General features: G+C 38.8%; 3 protein-coding genes across 13 annotated transcripts; 1 reads left to right on the forward strand and 2 right to left on the reverse strand.

The window, feature by feature from the left end:
- Positions 1–221: 221 nt before the first annotated feature.
- LOC116261799 (uncharacterized) lies at positions 222–5,138 on the reverse strand. 3 transcript variants are annotated; one of them, XR_004174364.2, is made up of 4 exons: positions 4,981–5,138; positions 4,771–4,861; positions 951–1,140; positions 222–655 (listed from the first exon to the last, which is right to left on the reverse strand). XR_004174364.2 is itself a non-coding variant. In XM_031640663.2 (4 exons), the coding sequence occupies exons 1-3, from the start codon at positions 5,051–5,053 to the stop codon at positions 1,002–1,004; spliced, it is 303 nt and encodes a 100-aa protein (XP_031496523.1). In that variant the 5' UTR covers positions 5,054–5,138; the 3' UTR covers positions 222–655; positions 998–1,001. The 3 variants fall into 3 exon arrangements, 1 of the variants encoding a protein (XP_031496523.1); XR_004174363.2 differs by having other exon boundaries at positions 934–1,140; XM_031640663.2 differs by having other exon boundaries at positions 998–1,140.
- An 871-nt stretch (positions 5,139–6,009) lies between these two features.
- Positions 6,010–14,849, forward strand: LOC116262922 (pentatricopeptide repeat-containing protein At3g62890). 9 transcript variants are annotated; one of them, XM_050080192.1, is made up of 7 exons: positions 7,231–7,303; positions 7,905–7,960; positions 9,523–9,586; positions 9,691–9,730; positions 10,776–10,828; positions 11,679–11,809; positions 12,233–14,849. In XM_050080192.1, the coding sequence occupies exon 7, from the start codon at positions 12,415–12,417 to the stop codon at positions 14,248–14,250; it is 1,836 nt and encodes a 611-aa protein (XP_049936149.1). In that variant the 5' UTR covers positions 7,231–7,303; positions 7,905–7,960; positions 9,523–9,586; positions 9,691–9,730; positions 10,776–10,828; positions 11,679–11,809; positions 12,233–12,414; the 3' UTR covers positions 14,251–14,849. The 9 variants fall into 9 exon arrangements, with proteins under 9 accessions (XP_049936143.1, XP_049936149.1, XP_049936144.1 ...); XM_050080186.1 differs by adding an exon at positions 6,010–6,206 and having other exon boundaries at positions 7,219–7,303; positions 7,905–9,730; positions 10,566–10,828; XM_050080187.1 differs by having other exon boundaries at positions 9,523–9,730; positions 10,566–10,828.
- Positions 14,792–16,225, reverse strand: LOC116262923 (pectinesterase inhibitor 6-like). Its single transcript, XM_031642460.2, has one exon. The coding sequence runs from the start codon at positions 15,539–15,541 to the stop codon at positions 14,969–14,971; it is 573 nt and encodes a 190-aa protein (XP_031498320.1). The 5' UTR covers positions 15,542–16,225; the 3' UTR covers positions 14,792–14,968.
- Positions 16,226–17,949: the final 1,724 nt, after the last annotated feature.

Raw genomic sequence — 17,949 nt, forward strand, 5'->3', positions numbered from 1 at the left:
CCTTCGAAAGGCAGGTTGCCCAAGAAAAAAATAACCTCAGCGATCAGCCAAGCCGGAAAGCCTAAGCAAGCCTAGGCAAAAGTACAGGCAAGCCTTTGTCGATATGGACTGAAACAAACAAGGCTTAAGCCATCGTCATCGCAACACCAAAGTCATTCTAACACCAGGTAACTTTGTGAGAATAAAGGAAACAAATAGTTTCTTGCCCCACTCTCTCTTAATGCACTCAAAGGAACCATGATTTAATACCCTCATGAAAGAGATCAACAGGATCTTCTCTAGTCAAACATACATCATCATGAACCAAACTTGGGGTTATTAGGTACACGAGTCATCCTCTTGGAGAGCTGTTCCACATTGAATGGTAAATACCAAGAAATTACATGATCCTCCTAATGTCACGCACGTGCTAACCACTATGCAGATTACCTAACAACTCATATTGATGACAATTATTGAAAAAAGGAAACATTAAGTGTTCGACAACTTTTGGCAGCAGCAAACCAAAATGACTAACAGGCCAGAACATTAGACACAAGCTAGCAATAACACAAGCTACACAACTCATGTAAACAGAGCATGCTGAGATGATAATTTAGCTTGTAGCTGCAACCCTGCTACTGAGTCTGGGATTTCAGGAACGCCTCCTGGACCCCTGCACCATCAAACCATACACATCTTATGAACTGTTGATACAAATAAAACAAAACATCCAAAGTACAACATGTGAAAGGAGCTGTGGATCATACCGACTTCCAAAAAGTGAAAAATAAACATGCTCAAGAATCTAGAAAAAATATTCAAACTGAAGGATGATGGAAAATATGGATCAAAATTTTGGAGGAAATGGACTTCTAAACTAATATTTGTGCAATGGAATTTCTATAAGAATCAGGCGACTTGAAAAGTAACAACCACAACTACTTGTGGTACCAGACTCATCACGCTGCCTGTTTTATTCAGTTGTGGTATCAGACATGCTACTCTGCTTGCTTGCCTAGTTAGTCCTTGTGTGCAGGGGCATCAAACCGACTGAACTGCCTTGCATATTTGTCTGCCTTTGCTCCAGTCTTGTGATCATAGTATTCCACAACTGCAGCTCCCGCCAATGCAGCCAGTGTCAAGAATTGAGCATGCAGCCTGAGAAAACACAAAAAGAGATACTGAAGCTAAGCCGATGTGAAGCTTCTATGCTTTGATTAGTAAAATGAAAACCATGTCAAAGTGGAATTTTCTTTCATCTAACATGAACAAGGACCACAAATTTCTGACGGAGGCAACATTGTGTCCCTGAAGGTATCACGTAACTTAAGATGCTCTCTTTTAGGTGGAATCTTGAAATGGAAAGTAGGTGTTCCTAAAACTCACGTATCATTATCATGGGGAGCATGCCTTTGAGAATGTCAAATTTATTTAGGAATTTATTCTAATAAGAACATCATGATTGATGCAACTAAATCAGTTTGAGGAATCAATTATAAATAACATGCCTATTATATTATTTATTTTGACTTCTAGCAAAAGCGAACACAGAAATATTCAAACCTTTCTTATCATTATAAAAGCATGCATGCTTATCTTGCTCTCTTATATAATATCCATAGCAATATGATCTTAAATCTGAAAGTAAGCAACATTATCTACCAAAAAAGTAATAAGTACGTATCAAGTAATAATTAATCAATCCATATCATATTGTCCTCATTTTCCCTATCCAAGATTGGTCTGAGCCCCTGGTTTCTCTAGGATAGGATGCAAAATCAAACTTGACCTGATGTGAGCCAAGTTCACATTCCATAAATTTTTGAAGTCCAAGTTGTAGCTATGAGCTGAAAAAACATCCAGGTAAAACGCAAACAAGCTTTCCATATGCACGTGTCAACTCTTATTCTTGTATCGCCCAGTGGGGCATATGGAGAAGGTTCCAGTGTGCAACATCACGCTTTTCTATTGTCACTTGTGAGAATATCAATAAATTGCTAACACAACTTGTTCTCAGGCATATGATTCGTACAACTGTGTTATTCATTCTGAAAAATAAGTAAATGTCATTTACTGGTGAAGCAACAAAAGGCGTCATCAAGTATTAAAAAATAACTCATGTGGTGCATCCTCATTTTCCCTGCCTAAGATTGATCTAAGACTCTATTTCCCTAGTATAGGGTGCAATTCAAGTTTACCTGGATGCGAACCAGTTCAGGTTCTGTAACTGTAAGTACTTAATGTACAAGTCATAGTTACAAATATTGTCTCGGAATTTAAACAACAAAGTTTTTATCGGGTATAATACGGCAGACTTATTTTTCTTGGGAAAAAAATGGGAAAAACATGGCAATTTTTTTTAAAAATAAAAAAAATAATGAGAAGCTAATAAGACAACATCAAAAAATAACTAGAGAGGCAACAAATAAAAATTAGAATATGGAAACAAGTAAGCTTATGTATTCATAAAAACAGATGCAATCGCTATCAACACAATATCTCCTTAAACATCAATCAACAAAATTTGTCATCCAAAAAACCTGCTACCTGCTTTTAGCAGAGTACATGAAACATCCATTACCCAACTCCTAAAATTGACGCCCGTTAAAAGTTAAAAACTAAAACATGTTCAATATATTCAACTTATCCAATACCTACATCTAAAACAAAACATATTAAAAATTTGAAAGAAAAATACAAAAAAGCACAAAAATACACGTCTATTACCTATCTGATTTAAAATCAAACATTTTTAGGCAGTGGCATCATGTGTAATATTAGAAAATATAATGGCAAAAGAGGAACAATGCTTAAAAAAAAAGTCGACTTCTTTTCAGTTTAAAACTTGAATCAATTTACAGAAACAACCATTATTTCTCTTTGTGGAGGAGAACTTCTTTTGGGTTTTTACATCTGAGGAAAACTGAAAAATCGACAAACTTTGGAGAATTTTGCTGGAGGTATTCTGCATTCAGCCAAAGACCGATGCTGGGAAGCTGACTGCAGGGAAGTGTCCAATGAGGTAGGTAGCAGAAAGTAGCATTTCTATTGTTTTTTTTCAAACGATTTTCTGTGACTAGAAGGTTCACATAGAAACACAGTAAAAAAAAATTGCAAAAAACACACTTTTCTGTGTCATTTTTATTTTTGACATCCTTATGGAAAAGAGGCACCTTTTTCGCATCTTGTTCGAATGATTTTTTTACCCTCATTTTTAATGCTTTTTTGTAATAGCATTTTTGTCACTATGGTTCAAGTTACACTTTAACCTAAAAGGACAGACAGGTAAATTACATCCAAGGTTTTCATATCACCTGCTCTTCTTATAGGAGCACAGCAGGACCAACTGAGAAAAAATTAGTGTATAACTTCATGCCAAAGTTTCAACTTTTTTCGTTACTTATCTGTGGGTATATTGATAAATACTGTTTTTCATTTAAGCAGCTAGTACCAGATATCTTTCTTAAACTACACGTTTTGTAAAGCATCAAGTTTGTACTCTGTAGTAACAAATTCAAGAAAACGCATATTATATTATATTATAAGTTGATTAGCTATATTATTGACAAATACTAGAAAAATAATAAACATATCCAATAAGATCTTAGACGAATTAGCAGTAATTGTAAATGATTTCTTGACTATTAAATGGTTATTTCTTGTAACATTCATGTTTCTTGCTTCTGCTTTTGCAGTGCTTCTGTATTATGCATTCTGCTTCAGCAGCATTATAAATTATAATGAACTGTCACCTTTGGAGAGTATAAGTTCAAATTACGAGCTTAATTAGTAAAGATATAGATGTGAGACAAATAAAGTTCACTAAAAGAGGGACATGCCCTTGAGCTCCTAACCTCCTAACCATAAAGGGCTTAAGGGGCCTGTTTGGCATGAGAACCTTGTGTGAGTGTTCTATCATTTTACCCCGAATATTGAGGTAGATTCATGAACCACTCGAACAAGTGTTACATGAATTTGGCCTACTATTTTGAGGCAGATTCATGAAACACTCAGGCTATGTTCCCCATACCAAACGGCCCATACAGAAACCTTTGGTGTCTGACAAAACCGATCAGTTTTCTTGAGCCACTATATAGCTTCTTAATTTTATAACAACCCAGCCGATAACACATTTGAACTGAAGAGGCAGCTTACAACATAACCCCGCACAAGCTAGATCAACTCTCTAGCAATTGCAGGAAGCCAATAACACTTGCTAACTATGTGAAAATGAAACAGGTCCACCACTGACATCAAGTGCCACTAAAATTTTTTGTTTTGAGTTTTAAGGGTTAAACCAAGGAAACACAGCATTTAGACCATGACAATCACCGACTTCTCACATCAATCGTCTCATTCCTGCCAACAACTTCTAGTACTAAGACAATATGCACATATCACTGCCCCATCTGAAACAACATACGTCAAGCACTAGAACACCAAAAAGATTCAAACCACATAATGAAACGCCAAATGAAAAAAAAAAAAAATTAATACGATCTCGACGTGCTATAAGAAACAGCTCATATCGGATCGCCAGAACCTATTATTTCGCCTTATTTTCTTGCTGAGAGATAGTGAGGTTCTGTGGTTCTCGGTTACTATAAGTTGTTGATAGGAAAAAGGAGAGTGGAAAACATTAAGAAAAAGTACAAAAAGATCCAGAAAAGTAGATCTACGGGAGAGAAGTAATTAGTCACACGAAAGAAAATATTCAGCAAATCGCATCCCACGTAACCAAACCATTCGAAATCAGAAAACAAATAAGATAAATGATGGGAGCAATACCTAGCGTGGATGATCTTAACGCTAGTTTTCATGTTGGGTTGAGACCAGTTGTAGGCGACTGATCCCGCAAGTCCGCTCAACCAAAGAGTTCCTAGAATCCCAAAATAGAGCGCACCGGAAAATAAAGCCCCAAAAATGATAAGAAAAACAAGCAAGAAAGCACCGAAATCGTGCTTGCATAGATTAAAAAATAAGAAGATGGATGATTACCAACGGTTCGCAGCTTGTGTTCGACGACCCATTTCCTCATAGACTCAATCGAGCTCGTGCCTTCCTCCGCCATCGTTGTGGCAAGCAGAGACAATTCCCCGATGGCGAGAGGAGTTCTGAACAGGAAGGAGGAGACGGGGAGAACTTGCCTAATATCGAACCTTTTATACATAAGCGTCTAACTTTTGCTGGTATTAGGAAAAAAAAACAGCATCGCTTTTTGGACCTAGGCGCTTGAGTCAATTATTGTGTCAATAAGTTTTACAAATGACCGCTCTTGTCAAAATAGCTGAACGAAACCATCAATTTTCTTGCATCTCTTTATTATTTTACACTTTATTTGTATAAAATATACGTTTTTCATTTTGATTTGAAGAGGGCGATTGGGGTGATATACTTCGTAAGAAAGTCATAACAAACTCACATTTATTTCACTTCCCCATTGGTTTAATGCATTTTGTGCCTTTTATGATAATGTATGCGACGTTATGTTGTTATAAATACACAGCCGATTTTATTTATTTTTTACTTATTTTCATGTTTTTTGGTCATTTCATATCTTTTTGCATTTCACATATACATTTTTTCGCTTATATGATAGTTCTATATACATTTATGGCTTTCAACTTTCTAGTGTTTCGTAAGGTCCAAGTGCTTGTTTCCCATTCCATTCCATGTGTTGCTTCTTGTATTTATTTCGTATATTGATAATGTACGTGCTATTCTTCTTATTAGGGAAAATATTGGGCGTGGACAAAAGATATCAACTTGGTTGATTGAGTGCAACAGAAAACACCAATACAACGAAAAACATGTGGGGCGGGTAAAATGGATAAACGGAAAATTTGAACCGAGGGGAACCGACCCGGTCGACGACCAGGGAGAGTCAAACGACACGGTTTCTTGCAAAAACTGACCGAGACGAACCGGCATTCTGGCCGTAGTTGGCGGGAAAAACATATCACTTCCTTTTCCTGACAGTTACGCTCCACTTCATGCTCACCGTTGCGCGCCAACTTCATTCTCGCAGTTGCAGCGGTCGCTGCAGAGGAGAGGGAGCGAAAGGTAGGAGGCTGGCGAGCCCTAACACTCTGGTTTTCTTTGAATGCCTTGGCGGTCATCCTGATGGTGGCAGTGGCAGACCACGTCGTCGTCCTGAACGAGGGCAATTTCGAGTAGGAGGTAGGCAAAGGAAGAGGCGCGCTTGTGGAGTTCTACGCCCCCTGGTACGATCATGCCCGTCTTGCTCTATGACTGAACTCCTCTGTTTCTTGACTTCATCAGTCGGTGTTAGGGTTTGATGCGTCTCGTTGCCCCCTGGTACGATCATGCCTCTCTTGCTGTATGATTGAACTCCTCTGTTTCTTGACTTCATAAGTCGGAGTTAGGGTTTGATACGTCTCGTTGTGGCCCGGTCATCTTTATGATCCACTGAAAACTGAGATCGTGCTGTGCTTGTAGTGCATTGATGGTCTTGTGATTGATCTTTGTTGTGAATTGTGATCCGGAACTCGGGGGCTTTGTTTCAGGCTGGTATAGTGTTCTGATTTTCACAACCAGAAGCCCGCGTAGTTGATCTGGATCTGGTTTTCCCTGGGGTTTTGTTGTCATGGCAAAATAGCAATGTCTGATGGATGTTGTGGATCGAGAGTCATGTATTTGAAATGGACTATTTGAGACACCGAGATTTGCACGGTGAACCTTTGTATTTGTGGTGAATTATAAGCGAGGCATTACGGCTGACTATCACGGAGACGGCTGAGAACCATATTCTTGCTCGGTAAATTTATTAATTGCACAAAATTAGAAAGATCTAGTTCGGTATTATAATTTCTGGTTTTTCTGTTTACTCATGTCTTGGAGAACAAGCACGTATCGGTCGGCAGAAGTGGTAAGCTTAGGTGTTGCTTTGCTTATTCGTTTTGCATGTTTTTCTTGTTATTCATGTCCCTGAAAGCAAGGAAAGGACACCTGCAAAACTTGATACTCTAGGTTTCCTTTTGCTAGTTTAGTTCTATTTGACTTCTTCTTTCAAGTGGTTATCTGGAATCCTGGATGCTGGATTTTGATAGCGCGTGGGAATTCTTTCATATCCGAAGATTTCTTGTCTTTCATCGCTGATGTCTTTATTTGTTTCTTAGAAATATTTCTCAAGCTTTAAAGTTGTAGTTCCTCAATCATAGCTTTGAAGGTGCTTTGTTAGAGAAGTTAGTTATTTTCTTCAATTTTTTTTTTCAGGTGTCGACATTGTAAAAAGCTTCCTCCAGAATATGAGAAACTTGGAGCAACCTTTAAGAAAACAAAATCCATTTTAATTGGAAAGGTAAAACACTCTCTCTTTTTAAACATGCATGCCATCCACTCGAATCTCAGAAGAACACGGACGAGGTTTAACTGGTCTTACTGTCAAAATTAGGAGGTTGACAAGACTTTGCTAGTGCTGACAAAGAAAATGAAGAAAACATCCTGTATGTTGACAATTATGTATATGAGTGATTCAACTAATAAAGTTTGCGTTTATGAAACAGCATGATTTTGAATAATAAATTTTCTCTATGTTTAAATGATATTAACAAGATGAAAAATGGCTGAGTGTTGCAACAAAATATATGTAAAGTTTAATATTTTTGACATGTTCATTCCTTTTATGCTGTGCGCTTAAGAAGCACTACTTATTTCACTGACTCAGTATTTTTAATAGGTGGACTGTGATGTGCATAAGTGCCTGTGTAGCAAATATGGGTTTGCAGGATGTCCTACAATTAAGTGGTTTCCTCATGGTTCCTTAGATCGAAAAAAAGTAGGTTCCGTATTGTTATTAACTTAAAATAGATGGTGGAGACGAAAACATATTTCTCATTTTTCTTTTCGAAACTGTGTTCATTTTTATTATAAATTTTTACATCATGCTTAATCATATCCAGCTATGAGGGTGCCTGGACTGCAGAAGCCCTTGTTGAGTTTGTAAACACTAAAGGAGGTACTACTTGGCCCTAAATTTAAGTGAAGTCTTTTAGGTTTCCATCTTTCTACATACATGTGTTTGTGAAGTTTATTGTGGTCTTATAGTTGGTCAGAGGTTCTAAGCATCCATTCAAAGATCATGGAAACAAGCAGACCGAAAAGAAAAAAAAAATCTGAGGTTGTGTAGTGTTAAAATCTTTTGTTGTAAATCTGATGTTCTTCTAGTTTGGTATCCTGCACGCTAGAATCTTATCTTTCTTTTCTATCTGTATAGATCTTGAGAAGTCCGGTGTGTATCTATTTATGTGTATACGCTACATGCATGCATGAGTGCACATGTATATGTGTAGAAATGTAAATGACTTGAATACTCCAAAGTAGAATTGTTCAAACTTCATTTATTCCAATCGTGACTCAAAAGAAAATAAGGACTGTTTTGAAGCCAGAAAAAGGCCAGCTTGTGCTGGCTAGTTCATGGAGAATGCATTGTTTCAAGAATATGAAATAACCTTATCACCAAATATGGTGCTTGCAGGGTTGAACATTCCTAACCATTTATTCTACAACCCACACTAAACCATGTGACACAAGTTATGCTTTTTAAGAAGTTGGCATGTGTAATTCAGCCAATCCAATTTATCATAATCACTTATATAAATTCCACACACACTTTACAAGAAGTGCATGAGTAACTTGTCTCATTCCTTGCTTCTCTATGTTTATGAATGAATTTGTGTTGCTGATGTGTGTGTGTGCGCTTCCCTATTTCCTTTTTTTTTTTCTGGTGGCATTTCTTCTCCCATCGACCATCGTCTTATGGGTTCCCTGTTTGGAAGCTGGCATTCTTTACAAGTTTAAAACTTATTAAGACCTTTTGTTATGCCATAAAATAAACAGAAAAATTATTGGTGTTGCCCGAGTTAATGTTGTCAAACCATAATTATAGACTGTAGAGCAGGTTGGAATGTTTGGTTGGCTTGTTTCTTGTTAGTATCTATCACAAAGACGGCAAGCTATGTCAATGGGTGTGAGGCGCAAATGTGTTCTTGCGGGTGCCGGCATGGCACATCTCAAAAAACTTGGGTGAGGGGGTGTGACAAGAGTATATATACAAATATATGTATTTATAACATATATATAATTATATGGTTTTTTTTAGCTTAATCTGTTTTTTTTTTTTTACTTTTATTACTGTAAATAAAGAAAGAGAGGGAGAGAGAACAGAAAAAGAAAGAGGGAAAGAATGTTAAAAGTGAACTGGAGAGGATGCGGTTGGTGTGCATGTCGAAGCCACACCTACGTCCGCACCCGCACCTGTGTCACATCGATGCGAATGCTGCTCCTTTTTTGAAGAGACCATGTGACATAGGTGACAAGTGCCAGCACTTTTTGATGCTTCCTTTGAAGGTCGGCTTGCCTTTCTTGTATAATGATTGAGGTTCATGAGGTTGGCACAAAAAATTACAAAGTTGAATTTAGAAACTTGTGGTATTGTTGCTGGTTCATGATTGTGTTAGTTAACTTCATATGGTTTACACTGCACTGTTTTTTTTTTTTCTGATTGTTCAAAATTTGCAGAAAAATCGAAAATTCTTTACTACAACATTGATAATTCCGAAACAAGAGACAACATCTGTATACCGTAAGACATTCTCGAGCAGGATTGAAATTTTTAGCCTATCTTGCTTTTTGATATCTTCATTCTTCTATTATCACTAACTATGAAGTTGCTCTTGTGCCCTTAAGTGTCAGACAACCAATGAAGAAGAAATTTTTGATGTGCAAGGTCAGCGTTCTCTTTTCCCTTTTGGGTGGATTCATGTGAGATTTTCAGTCATGCTCCTTTTCCATATTAAATAATCTCTAGGATTTACATAATGTCTCTTCTGCTTCTTCATTGGTTTTCAACCATGGCATCTCTGATGTTAGGTATTAGAGAAGGAATAAGAGTTTATTCTTCCTTTATACCAATAAAATTTATATGATGAAACCAATTTTCTTAGCCTAGTTTTTCACCAAGAACGGTGCATTTGTTATATGAATTTTGTCACCATCATCATCGGGTTCACATACTATTTGTCAAAGCCTTTGATTTCTCAGCCTGTGACTGTTGGTTATCTTGTGACCAGCAATCACAGGTTAAGAAGGCCCCGACTTTCACAAGGTACTCCTAGATCACTAGATGCGTTTTTTCTTTTTTGTAAAGACTGCAACCAATTTGACAAAAGCTTATTTCATATTTAAGGTGTATTAGATAAAAGTTTTCCACATTGACAAGCAATAAGCATGCGTTAATAGAATACGATTTACCTACTATCTTTTTGAATGAACTTAAGTGATCACGTTCATACAGTTAACAAACTTCTTCAAACAATTTACTTGAAATTTCAGGGTTATTTTCTTGCTAGTCTTTCTGTTATCTGTTTGTTTATCATGGAGAGACCCTTTTGTTGATTTGCTCCAGTTCTGATTTTCAGACACATCCAACTCAGTTGTGTTTCATGTCCTCAGTGGATGTTCATACTCATTATTCTTACCATGTAACTGTTGAACCCAGGAGCATTTGTAATTTCAACTTTTCAAATCATTTATCTCTTCTTTGTTTGATTATCTTGAAACAGGCTGTTGAAGCTCAAAAAATAAACAGGATGCACAGCTCTCTCGATTAGTTTTAAGTCTACTCAGCCACGTTAAGCAATAAAAATAAAATAAACAGGATGCACCCCTTCTTTTGTTTTGATTTTTGATTTTGTGTTTTATGTCTCGAAGCTGGTTGTAAGTTAAACTGCAAGTAAATTTTGATACAGAAAGTTTATTGTGCCTATTTTCAGATTATGCTTCCTGAGGCGATTGCAATAGTTATGGCACCAACTCATGTTTCTAGGTAGTTCCTTTTTCATCTGGTCGATTCATTTATGGGCAGGTTTTAGTAGCCAACATCAGTCTATACTCTTTTTCTAATGCCACAAGGGCATGCCAAAATTATGAAGCACACATTAAACGTAGGGTCACCATGTGAAACCTTTATTTTTGTTAGCTGTTAACTGTGTTCAACTATGAAAATGCAATTCAGTTTTTTAATGGTCGAAAAATTGAAAGCAATATATGTAGATCATTGTCATAAATATCACCATTTATCACCATTTTTTTTAAAATTTCATTTGTGTGTTTCTTGAATACATATTTAATGTATTTTACAATTTATGGTAATTTACATTTTACAGACTATCTTGGATTTTGATCAATTTTTGTTAGAAAATTCGTACAACCGAAAGTTTCGTTATATTTAAAAAAATTTTGAAATGCTGACTGACAAACATTGGCGCTACCAGGTGCTAGTTAAAATTGGTGCCGAATGAAATACTAGAATTTGGTGATCCTAGCCTGATTTAGCCGATCATACCGAGTCTTCTAGGATTCGGTTGAAGGTGGGTTAGTACTTGGCTCAGTGACCTGACCTCGGTGCCATGTTGACTCGCTATGCTATTACATACTACATATCTGCAGAGTAATTATCCACTTATGATGTTACTTTTATTAGTTTTGAGCAAAAAACCATTATCTTATATTGTTCTTATTGGAGCGTTGGATAATATCTATCATAGTATATTATCGCCAAAGCATTCGTAAGCTCTGATGTAGTTGATAGCTTCAAGTGACCGAAACCACCAATTTCTTGGTTCTATTTATTATTTTGCACTCTATTTTTATAAACTTATTCATTTTGATTTTAGGAGGGCGACCTGCCGACTTGGGTGATGTGCTCTTCCATTATCGTGAAACGTCATAAGACTCATAACAACCTCCCTACTTCCCTTTATGATACGCAGTCATCTAGGCCCCGACTCTGGTCCTTCGGACTCCAGTAAGACTCATTTCATGACTTCCCTTATTAACTCATAACATATTAACATAATAATTACTTCAGGAAAGATGCGATAAAAAAAACTTGAAAAGTTGAACTTTTTCTTGTTATTTGATCAACACTTGAGCATCCTTTTGTAACGTTTTCACTTAAAAATTGCTTCAACAAGTAACAAAAAGCACATGGCCTCACCACATGCCAATAAACGTCCTGTGCAATTGAATTTCTAGTCTTTAATTTGATTAAAGGATTTCATTGCCCTCTCTTCTCCCATACAACAAATTTCATATCGAAAATTTTTCCCCATGATAATTAGTTTCCTTTCTTTGCTATTAACAAGTTGTGACGATAGACAATTTTAGGCGTTTATATCTTTGGTATAATGTCAAATACAGGTCTCATAAGTTTGTACTTTTTGGCAAGGGCCGGAAATGAAGCTCGGTTGAAAATTCCGCCAAACTAAACGTCGGGAAGTAACATCCCATGGTGCCGCTGCTGGCTGTCGTTCGTCTTCTGCGCATTGCTCCTCCGACTTTTATTCTCCTTACCAGATCTCCGTCTGATGGATTGCTACAAATTCCGGGCTCCATATTCCTTCTCCTGCAATGCTCATTTCTTCCCACTCCTGCTTGCTTCTCCTGGACAAATGCAGTACCTTGCTCCAGCTGAAGCAGGCACACGCACAGCTTATCACGCTAGGCCTTGCCCGGCACGCCATAGCTTCCGGTCGCGTCGTTGCCGTTTGTGCACTCTCCTGCTTCCCTGGCGGCCTGGACTATGCGTACTCTGTGTTTAATGACTGTAGAATGCCCAATTCGTTCATGTGGAACCATCTGATTAGAGCTCACGTTCAGTTAAAGGATCATGATCGTGCTCTTTTGCTCTTCAATTCGATGCGTAGGCGCGGTTTTCGGCCCGACCAGCATACTTTCCCCTTTGCGATCCAGGCCTGCTTCTCTCAGTCTATGCTTCGGATAGGAATGGCGTTGCAGGGGTGCGTTGTTTCAGCGGGGTATGAGCGAGATGTTTATGTGGTGAATGCACTTGTTGGCATGTATGGTGGCTGTGGGGTTGTTGGTGCCGCGCGCCAAGTGTTTGATGAAACGCCTGAACGAGATTTGCCCCTTTGGAACATCATGATCCGGGCTTACGTGAGTTCGGGCTCTGTGTGCATGGCGCGGAAGCTGTTTGATGAAATGCCCGAGCGCAATGTGATCTCTTGGAGTTGTATGATTGATGGGTGTGTTCGTCATGGGCTGTATAAAGAAGCGTTGGGTTTGTTCCACGAGATGTTGGTGATGGAAGAGGCGAAACCCAATGAAGTTACTTTGTCTAGCGTACTCTCCGCATGTGGGCGACTTGGTGCTCTGGAGCACGGAGAGTGGGTTCACGCTTACATAGGCAAATTTGGTATGAAGATTGATGTGGTGCTAGGAACTGCACTCATAGACATGTATGCCAAATGTGGAAGCATCGAGAGAGCAGAGAGTGTCTTTTGTGGCTTGAAATGCAGGGATGTTATGACGTGGAGTGCTATGATCTCAGGCTTGGCCATGCACGGTCATGATGGAAAGTGCCTGCAATTATTTTCGCTAATGCAGAGAGAGGGAGTTAGGCCTAACGCTGTTACTTTTGTTGGTGTTTTATGTGCATGTGGTCACGTGGGGCTTGTAGGCGAAGGCAGACACTACTTTGATAGCATGTGGGAGGAGTTTGGGATATCTCCTTTGATTCAACATTATGGTTGCATGGTAGATCTCTATAGCAGAGCTGGACTCGTGGATAAGGCGTATGAGGTCATAAAGAACATGCCTATAGAGCCTGATGTCCTCATATGGGGATCTCTTTTGAGTGGATGCAGAACCAGTGGAAATATTGAAATGGCTGAATTGGCATCGAGAAAAGTGATCGAATTAGATCCTTTAAATAGTGGTGCTTATGTGCTTTTGTCAAATATTTATGCAAAATCCGGAAGATGGGATGATGTCAAAAGTATAAGAAGAGTTATGGAAGAGAAGGGGATAAATAAAACACCTGGATGTAGCTTAGTTGAGTTGGACGGAGTTGTGTATGAATTCTTTGCAGGAGATGATTCACATCCTATCAGTATGGAGATACATTCAATGCTAGAAGAGATCATGAGAAGGTTAAGAATGATCGGTTATGTAGAAAACACTGCAGAGGTTGCACTAAATTTGAACGAGGAAGGAAAAGAGCACGCTCTGCTAGTTCACAGCGAGAAGTTGGCCGTCGCATTTTGTTTTGTCAGTACTCCCCCAAGGACACCTATCCGAATTGTGAAAAATCTACGCATCTGTGTTGACTGTCATCTAGCTTTTAAGCTTATGTCTGGGGAGTTTGACCGAGAAATTGTCATCAGGGATTGCAACCGCTTCCACCATTTCAAAAATGGATCCTGCTCTTGTAGAGATTACTGGTAACTAGCGTTTGAGCTTAATTCTGGAGGTTGTTGATAATCATTGCTGGTAGTTATGGGAATTAATCAAGTTGGCAAAGCTTATTATTTTTTCCTCTGATTGAGCACTGGGGTTGGTTAGCCTATAGGCGTTGTTTGACATCATATGATCCGTTCTAAATTATCGTATTCTTGAGATGAGGAGGGCCGTGAGATGCTGCCTATCAGTTATGCTTGCAAGGCATCGCGCTTGTTGAAGCCACAGATGTCAGGAAATAATTCTGCCAAATGCCAATGTGAATGTTGCCTATCAGTTAAGTGTTGCACCGGTTGATGTTATCCTGCTTTTGAGCGTTGGTCTTAATGTCCGCCAATGCCCATCTATGTGAACGTTATGCAATCAGCTTGGGATACGCTTGTTCGATAGCTTTCTGCTAAGTTCTGCGGTTATTCTGATGGCCGAAACCTGCAAATTTGTTCCTTCTAGATGCCATGCACAGGGTTCAACAATTTGTAGGCAAGTGCAATCTATCCAGAACTGCAGTAAACTGTGTTTAATGCTTCGATTTGTACAATACAACTTATTTTCTTCAATTTATAGTTACCGAGGATGCATCTCTTACAGTCTTATGTATATCTGCGTAACACAGATTTGCCACGGATAGAGAGACACACACATAACGAGAGAGAGAGAGAGAGAGAGAGGTGGAGGAACTGGAGAAAAGAGCGACTATTACTAGGGGTCAACGAAGTCCACGCCCACCTGTTTCGGCGAGTGTGTTAATAAGAGCCAGAGCATTGCTTGTAATCCGCGCAACATTTCCTATCGTGCTGTTAAGTCGTTCCACTACTGTCCCATGGGTGCCATTGAACCCATCTAGGCACGTGTCTTGACTGGTTAGCACGGCGCTCACCCATGTCTGCATATTGCTGACCTGAAAGTCGAAGGTGCTGCTTTCCAGCGAGCGGATCTCGAACAAGGACTTGTGAAGATTATCTAATGCATCATTGAAACACTCGACGCAGTCGTCAAGGGCCGCTTTTTCTCTCCCCCGGAGCCTCAACTCCCTCAGGCCCAGTATATACTGGGATACATTCTTGGTTTCTGCCAACGTCACAGAGATCGCACTGCGGGCAAGAGCGCTTGCATTTTGCTTTGCTGCAGATGGGAGAGTATAGAATGTATTGAAGCACAATTCACGATACTGCGTTACACGGCAGGCGTTTCTAAGGTAAGCATTTCCATCTCCATGTGCGAAGCACCCCATGAACAATGCAAAGAGAAAGACTGCCATTATGGTGGGTGTCAGAGACATGGCGTCTACGGGTAAAGTAGGAGATCAAGTGCATTTAGAGTGGGAAAGAAGATAACTGATGGCTTTATATATCTTTGCAAGGGAAAGTGGTATGTGATTGCAATAAAGAATGGTAGAAGGGGAGATGGCATGCCGGCTAGTTGGTTGTAGCTGCTTTGGCCTTTTAGGTGTACTCTGTACAATAATCTCTTTCTCGTGAATTAGCTTTGCATCTCGTGAAAAAATGAGCATGGAAGCTTGTATGTGGCGATCTTCCGTGATGATGCTCATGAACGCTGCAGCGCTTCTGATGGGCACCAGCTGAGATGCTGATTGCTGAATGCATCTCGCGCTTATCCAGTGAGCTGGCCGATCTGGTGAAATAGGGCTACTGCAAGGCCTTGATGCAGGCTTCACACCAGTCACAGATCTCTGGTGATATTTCGAAAGTACTGCCATCTTAATGCCAGACAGTGGGAAAATTGCTTTACAGGTAAGATCTTTGCGGGATATTGGAAACGATATCTTAGGTTCTCATGATAATATTCCAAAAGTATCATAACTTTATCGTGATATTATCATGAAACTTTCATGAACTCGGATACTTCAATCCTAAAGTCACTTTTTTCTTTTCTTTGTTTTTTTCCCTAGTCTCTATATATCCCAATAATTTCCTTAATTTTGCTTACACAACTTTGTAAAGGAAGAACAAGTGAGCGCCCACCACATAGTACAATCGTTTGTGTTTACTTACCTCGTTGGCGGCATAGCTTCCTTTACTTTACCAGCTTGTTCGGTCGGATAGACATAGTACAAACTTTTTCTTTGTTTGTCAGGAAAGTCAGTTTAAAAATTCTAAGCTCTCTTGGTCACAGACTTCATTGATTGCTGCGACTCGTCGGGCTCATTCTTACAAGTGAAGAAGCAAGGGAAAAGGGATATACACTTGAATTAGTTTCTAAAAGCCATTAAGAGGGCGTTTGTTTCCCTCACACCTGATCTGATCCAGAGATCCACATATTTTGAGAACCATGGAGCTAAAAAATCACACTTACGTTCTTTAATCACATATCTGACCTTTGACAGTGTAAATAGCTCAAAATGAGGATGGCTGAAGGATCCTAAAACAAAAAATGTTAAGATTTGATGGGCTCTAATGTATAAAAAATAAATTATGTGGAGGAACCAATATGTCGAAAAAATAAATTGTGTGGGTCTCTGTGGGCAACTGCCCATATAAACCACACCTAGCTCTGCCGTTGGTCTTAAGCATGGTCCTTAGGTCTAAACTGAGATCCTTATGGCCAACCAAGGATTTCAGCTGAACCGTATGGAAAATGCAGCTGCATTGGCAGTATGAAGTGGTGCCTCCAATATAATATATTTTGCTTGCTTTTTAAAATAAATGTTGATTAATGTTCAGCGTAAAGGAACAACCAAACATAGATTAAATCTGCAATTTTGCCAACACAACCACCCCATATGTAGAAATTTAAATTATTAACCCCTTCATCTTTTTTATGAGAGCCTGTAAAAAGTACACTATTGGCCAAGGATGCCAATATATCTAATTTGGATAGGATATCAGATAGACCTGTTCTGAATAAATTGGATATGAAAAAATTAATATTTGATTAAAAACTTCAGATTGGAGTCAAATTTAAGATATGAAATTTATATTCAAATTTAGATATACATAAATATTATATTGAATTCATATTTGAATCTGATTTAGTTTTAAAATAAATACCCTATATCGAATGCCATTACTTTTTGAAAGATGAATTCAATTTTAAAATTTGGATTCAGATTTGGATGTGAATTCAAATATTGGATTGAGATTGGATTTGGATTGTGAAATTGAATTTTAAATTTAGATATGTCTATTTGACAAAGTGAATATGGTTAAGAGTACATCTGATTCAAATCCGACCTTTAAACATCCCCTATTGGATGACATGATACAATATTAACAACATTGCTCAGAACATGGACTTACAATCTGATAGACCAAGCTTTTTTATGGCTTCACCTTGTGTAGGCACGCTTTAGTTTAGGAGCTTCAACAGTGCTTATTGTCAGCCGGCTTTCAATAGCCCTGTGTGATTGTCGAAGGACCAAGGTGAGGAACCTCTGCTAGCCCAGTCGAAGGGATGGACGAGAGAGCCATGCTCCATGTCCGTGAGTTTCTTTAGTTTGTATGCGACGTAGCCATTTTCGGTCAGACATCAGGCGTGTGCCCGTGTGGGTGTTGAGATGGAGACTTATGTTAGTACGCTTGACCGCTTGACGTAGCCAACCCCTATGCCGAGTCCATTATACGACGCAGCACCAGCCTATACTCGTTTGCTTTAGGCCATTGTCTACGCTGGACAGCAAGAGCAAATGGGCGGAGGAGAGGAGCGTCGCAGCCGGCTATGAGTCGGTAA

The sequence above is a fragment of the Nymphaea colorata genome, chromosome 10 (genome assembly GCF_008831285.2).
Source record: "Nymphaea colorata isolate Beijing-Zhang1983 chromosome 10, ASM883128v2, whole genome shotgun sequence".
Lineage (NCBI taxonomy): Eukaryota > Viridiplantae > Streptophyta > Magnoliopsida > Nymphaeales > Nymphaeaceae > Nymphaea > Nymphaea colorata.